Genomic DNA, 5,660 nt, shown 5'->3' on the forward strand with positions numbered 1-5,660 from the left:
AAGATATAAAAACATGGAACTAAAGCAAGAACTACATTCTGCCTTAATTGCGATTCATAGAGCAACCGATCCATTCAAGCAAACTCAACAAGATTGATAAAGCTCTTTGAAATTGAATGCATCTTATCTAACAAGGATAATTAAAATTAAAGAAAGGAAAACAAATCCAAGCATGAGAGAGAGTAAAGATGTAACCTTGATTTAACAGACCAAAAAACGTTGAAACCCACAAAAAATCCCTAAATTCACACCAAAAATTAACATACCAAAAAAATTTCAAATTATTTACCTTATGAAATCACGTTCAAGATGCCAAGATGAAGGAAAAGAGATGAAGCTCTGTCGAATCGTTGCAGAAATGAAAATTGTGGAGAGTGGGGAGAGTGGAGAATCAAGAACGGCTGAGTGACGGGCTGGAGAAGAGTTGAGAAAATATTGCTTTTTAGATTTAGGGTTTTTTTGTATTACCGCTTAATTGCTTATGGGTAACGACGTAAAATTGGGTTAATTATGGAGTTGGTCATCAGAATATCATATTAATTAATATTTTTAAGATACATATAAATTGGTTACCAAAATTGATTTAAGAATATTGGGTTAAACATAAATGAACGCACATAAACGAACATAACCGAACGAACATAAACAAATATAACCGAACGTTCACGAACGTAAATGAACGAACGAGACTTATGTTCATGTTCGTTCATTTAATTAAACGAACACAAAATCTTGTTCATGTTCGTTCATTTAATAAATAAACGCACATAAACGAACTTCCCGCCGCACAGTTCATGAACGGTTCACTGAACGTTCAGTTCATTTACTGGCCTATTCTTCCCTTACCCAGTATTTGATTTTTGTTTAATGACAAAGTAGTTCTATGTACTCGTGCCGGAAACTACGACAGCAAGTTAGGCCCCATCCATGGCTATTAACTCCATAATTGACATGTTTTCATCTGTCACTGATTTGTGGTCAAATTAATGTCAGATTTTGAATTGTATAATCAATTGGGATATACTTTTTATGAATTATCGTTGTATACTTTATGAATCAACAATGACTTCATCTTATTTAAAAAAAAAATTTTGATTCAGCGAGGGATCTGAAAATTCAAAAAACGGAGGTTCAAAATTCTAATACATTTTAAATAAAAAAAACTTGGATAAGTACAATTCTTTATTTTTTTTCTCCTTCCTTAATGCATTATACTAGTTTTTTTTATGATTTTTCTAAAATAATTTGGGATGTACTTGGTGCTCACTCCATCCGCCCTGATTTGATTTATCTTTAATATTTTTTAATGTTTTATTTCTTTAACATGATTTATTATCCATATTTAAACGTATACATTAAAATATAAAATTTTAAATATCTCTAGAATTATATTATATTTTGTACAGATTTTAATATAAAATATTTATTTTTTATAAAAAATTTAAACATTTCATTACTAATACGATTTTTTATATATTTTTTAGTAAAATATTTTTATGTTATATGACAGTGTCAGTGTTTTTAAGAATCTTCTGTTGTATTGGGATGTAAAATCAGATCGAATATAGGTCATATTCAATTATTATATTATTAGATTTAATTCGTATTTTGGTCATTTTCAAGTCTGATTTAGATCTAAAATAATTAGATCTAATTTGGATCCGGTTCAATTAATTTTGAATTATTATCTTCTCGGATCATAAATAATTCAAACTCAAGTCAGTTTTAGTCTATTTTTAAAATCTGATAATTTTTTTACATCCCTACTATGTAGTTTGGGACAACTGCAATTTACGGACGTACTTTTCATTAGTTTCATAATTAAGTATTCATGTCTTGTGATATCCACTAATGTTTTTGTTTTGCTTTTTAATTTAAATGTATATATATATATATATATATATATAACCTTATTATCATATGTCCATTGATAGATTTGTGATTTTTTTTCGCACATATCCGTTGAATTTTATTTTTGTATTTTATGTTCTTTTTATTGATTTGAGATGAGTATAATGTAATATTTGTTCAAAGACTCTCAACTATTTAATATTGAATTTTTATATTCCTGACATACATGGTGCTGGAACTCATAATCTCGAGGAATAAAATATTTTGTATTTTATTTTTGTATTTTTTATTTTATCTTAGATAAAGTTATTTATATAATTTAAATTCTAAAATATTAGTATTCTTTTTTTACAAAATAAAATATTAGTATTCTTTGTGAAGTAATATTTTGTATTATATAATATTTTTAAATTATATTTCTAAATATGATTCAACAAATTAATTGTTACATAATTTTTTGAGCACATTATTACATAATTAATTCTAGAAAATTAATCAATATAATTTTGTGAATCACTGGAACGAGACAATAGATTTATTAAGTAAGATTATGAGTTGTGTTCGGATAATTGAATTATCTTTTTAGTGTTTGGATAATTTCATTTTATATTATTTCATAATAAATATTTTGCTTATTTCAAATCTTATTTATAAAATGCATTACAAAAGTTTTCTTTAGTGACAAACATGGATGACGTTGATAAATGAAATTGTCCATGAAAAAGGAACAAGAAGAACCAAGTTTTACTAAAAAAAAACCGATATTAGATTTCTACAAGAACCTAACACAAGGTAATGTCGTCGAATTAAGTGGATCAAGCACAGGAGGAGGGTGGTATGTTGGGCACTCCTTGACGTTGCAACTCCCCCAAAACGCTATCGGTGGATGGCGGCTTCAGTCCGAGAGGAAGCGGAAGCCATGGTTTCGATAAAACGTCGCCTATAGCTTCATCTATGCTCTCTTTCGACTATAATTCATCAAAATGGTTATCAAACTATTAGTATCATCAAGCTATTAATAAAAAGAGATAGTTGAAAGCAACGTGAGAGCATCTAACCGGGTGGCATATAACGAGCGGGTGGGGTCCTGATTGTCCACCAGTGCCATGGTGGTGTGGGGGAATGCCCGGGACCGTTGCTGCACCAAATCTCTGCAACGAAAGCACCATATCAACTGAGTGTACCTAAAATGCTTCATCAACCTAAAGTTTCTAGATGCCAAACCATAAAGCTAGTCTACCAAAGCTCTTTTCGGGTTAATTCGATCCGACGTCCAGAAATTATAGTCGAAATTCTAAAATTGATGTCTAAACTTTCAAATGTTGTAATGAAGTAATTATAGTATCAATCAAATTCTTTACCGTTGGTGCCATTGGATGGGGAAAACAAGGCGTTCCTGGGGTTACCCCATTCGATACCTACACAATAAGGGGGGATGATTAAAATCGACACTTTTGATTAGAAGCACGGGGGAAAATGGTGACTAGAGCTTACACGTTTGTGGTGATGATGCCAAAACGAGGGATTTGTTGCAGGTGGAGGTCCCCAAGTAGACGGTGGCGGTGGCGGTGGCGGAGGAGGGGATGATATGTGGCCTGGATGTTTAGGCCATAAATGCATGTGAGATTGATCCATGGTGGGATGACCCCATACATGCAAAGGCCTAAAGTGGTGGTGCATGGGTGGTGACACAGGCGGGAAACCCATAGTGGGTGCAACCCAAGGATTTATGTCCCTCTTGCCTCCACCAGCCGGAGCGGCGGCACCGTACATTTGCCTCCTGTGGCTCCAACTCGCCGCCTCGGCCTCACGAGCTAGCAAATGTTTCCGATGAGATCTATATTTCTGCAACAACGAAACATAAAATATTCATATCATCAAAGTTCAAACCACTCCACCATAGTAGAAAAGATAGTGGAATTACTTGAAGATGGCTAGCAATGTTATGGCGAGTGAGACAATCGATGCCCATAAGCTCTAAAATCCTTGAAGGCACCGCCTTCTCCACCCCGAGCTGCTCCACCGCTTGAACAAACCTCTGATGCAGCTCCGGCGTCCAATCCACCTTCTTCACATGATTCAACTCATCATTAAATTGAAACGAATTAAAGAAAACCTAATTAGTGTAGATTTTACCTTGGTTTTTCGCTTCTCTTGATTGTTATTATTTCCTTGTCCTGAAGATTTTCTTCCCTTAACACCATGTTTGGAAGCTGTTTTATGAACTGCATTAGCTTCCTCTCTTTTGCTGAAAATCTCCTCCCCTCTACTCGAACTCGAACCCGAAACCTTATTTTCTTCCTCATCTTTCCTTTGATTAACACCTTCATAGGGTTTTCCGACCGAATTTTTCATATTTGAAGTATCCATCTCCAAATCCGGTAGCGCATCAACTTCATCAAGGCCAACAAAAAGATCGTCAAAATCAATACTTTCGAGTAAATTTCCGTCGGCGAAGTCCGGGAACTCTTCCGAGCTAATAATACCGAAACCCTCCATCTTTCCTTTGTTCTCATCATTCCTTGCGTTCCTCAAAGGCGACACTGCTAGCATTAAAACAATTACTCGGCAAAGCAAAAAAAGGTAAGAAAAATCCTAACTTTACGTTAATATATAGAAGAAATGAGAATTCTTTTCTCAGTGACAACTTGAAGAACTGAGACGGAGAGAAGGGGAAAATCAACACGCTTAATGAAGTGTTGGGGGTTTCTAGTTGCTGTTTGTTTACAGAGAAAATCTGAAAGTGGAGCTTGGAAAAGATTGGATCTGCACCACAACTTGGATTAAGATCTATGGGATTTTTGTTTGTTCTTGCGTTTTTGTTTCGTGTGTATATGAACCAGTTGCACCACAATTCTTTAAATTTGTGGATGACCTTTTTGAATAAATTTGTTGAAAATTTTCTGAATCTCGTGCTCGTGAGCTGTTATTTAAATTCATTTATTCTTATAAGAAAAGTTTGCTTCAAAAGGGTTTAGATATGCATGAAAAAAAGAAAGTGATGGATGGGGTGAACCAATTGATGACATTTTCATTTCTTCGCATATTATATGATTTTTCAAAGTTTATTTAATCCTGCTACATAAATTATATGGTGAGAAGTTTGAATAGTCAGCAATCAAGTAGATGCCATATCTTTCGGTAACAAAAAAAAAGATAACATATCTTTCATTAAATTATACGGTTTTGTAGTGATATTTGACTAATTTTGGTAATATATCGGGTTAATAAGATATATCGAGTATATTAGTTAGAGGTAAAAGAAAATATTAATCTTATTAAAACTTTTGGGTTCATAAAGTAATGTCTGTAAAGTATATGTAAACACTAATTTTTTCATTTCATTTTATTATTATTATTATTATTAAAATTATCATTATTATTATTATTATTATTATAAATTTTATATATTATTATTATTATTTAAATAAATATTACAAGGCCCAACTCTGGCCCATCTTACAAAATTCGGATGGCCCAAAACGGTCCAGGCCAAGCCTAATCCTAATGATACAGGGTTTGTATCATCTCATCTGCTCCCAGCCGCCATCAATTCACAGTCGTTGGATCTGGCAAGATCCAACGGCCCATACTCATCCAGTAGGAAACCCTAGGGTTATGATACCCTAGGGACTACAGCCGCCGCCTCTGCTGCCAAGTGTTCCAACCGGCCACTGCCGACGGTCCGTCGCCCCACGTCGACACCTCGCCAACTGCTGCCGCCCTCACCAAGCTTTCCAGAAGCCAGTTGCCCCTCCACGTCGCTTGCTTTATAGTGAGTCACCACCATAGCTATGGTGACTCACCGA

The 5,660-nt window shown here is 34.2% G+C and overlaps 1 protein-coding gene across 1 annotated transcript; it reads right to left on the bottom strand.

The window, feature by feature from the left end:
• Positions 1-2,606: 2,606 nt before the first annotated feature.
• LOC120151135 (transcription activator GLK1-like) lies at positions 2,607-4,412 on the bottom strand. The gene is made up of 6 exons (XM_039163684.1): positions 3,988-4,412; positions 3,776-3,916; positions 3,346-3,696; positions 3,213-3,269; positions 2,910-3,002; positions 2,607-2,819 (listed from the first exon to the last, which is right to left on the bottom strand). The coding sequence occupies exons 1-6, from the start codon at positions 4,402-4,404 to the stop codon at positions 2,667-2,669; spliced, it is 1,212 nt and encodes a 403-aa protein (XP_039019615.1). The 5' UTR covers positions 4,405-4,412; the 3' UTR covers positions 2,607-2,666.
• Between the last annotated feature and the right edge of the window lie 1,248 nt (positions 4,413-5,660).

The sequence above is a fragment of the Hibiscus syriacus genome, unplaced genomic scaffold, assembly GCF_006381635.1.
Source record: "Hibiscus syriacus cultivar Baekdansim isolate YM2019G1 unplaced genomic scaffold, ASM638163v2 tig00111027_pilon, whole genome shotgun sequence".
In the NCBI taxonomy this organism is placed as follows: Eukaryota; Viridiplantae; Streptophyta; class Magnoliopsida; order Malvales; family Malvaceae; genus Hibiscus; species Hibiscus syriacus.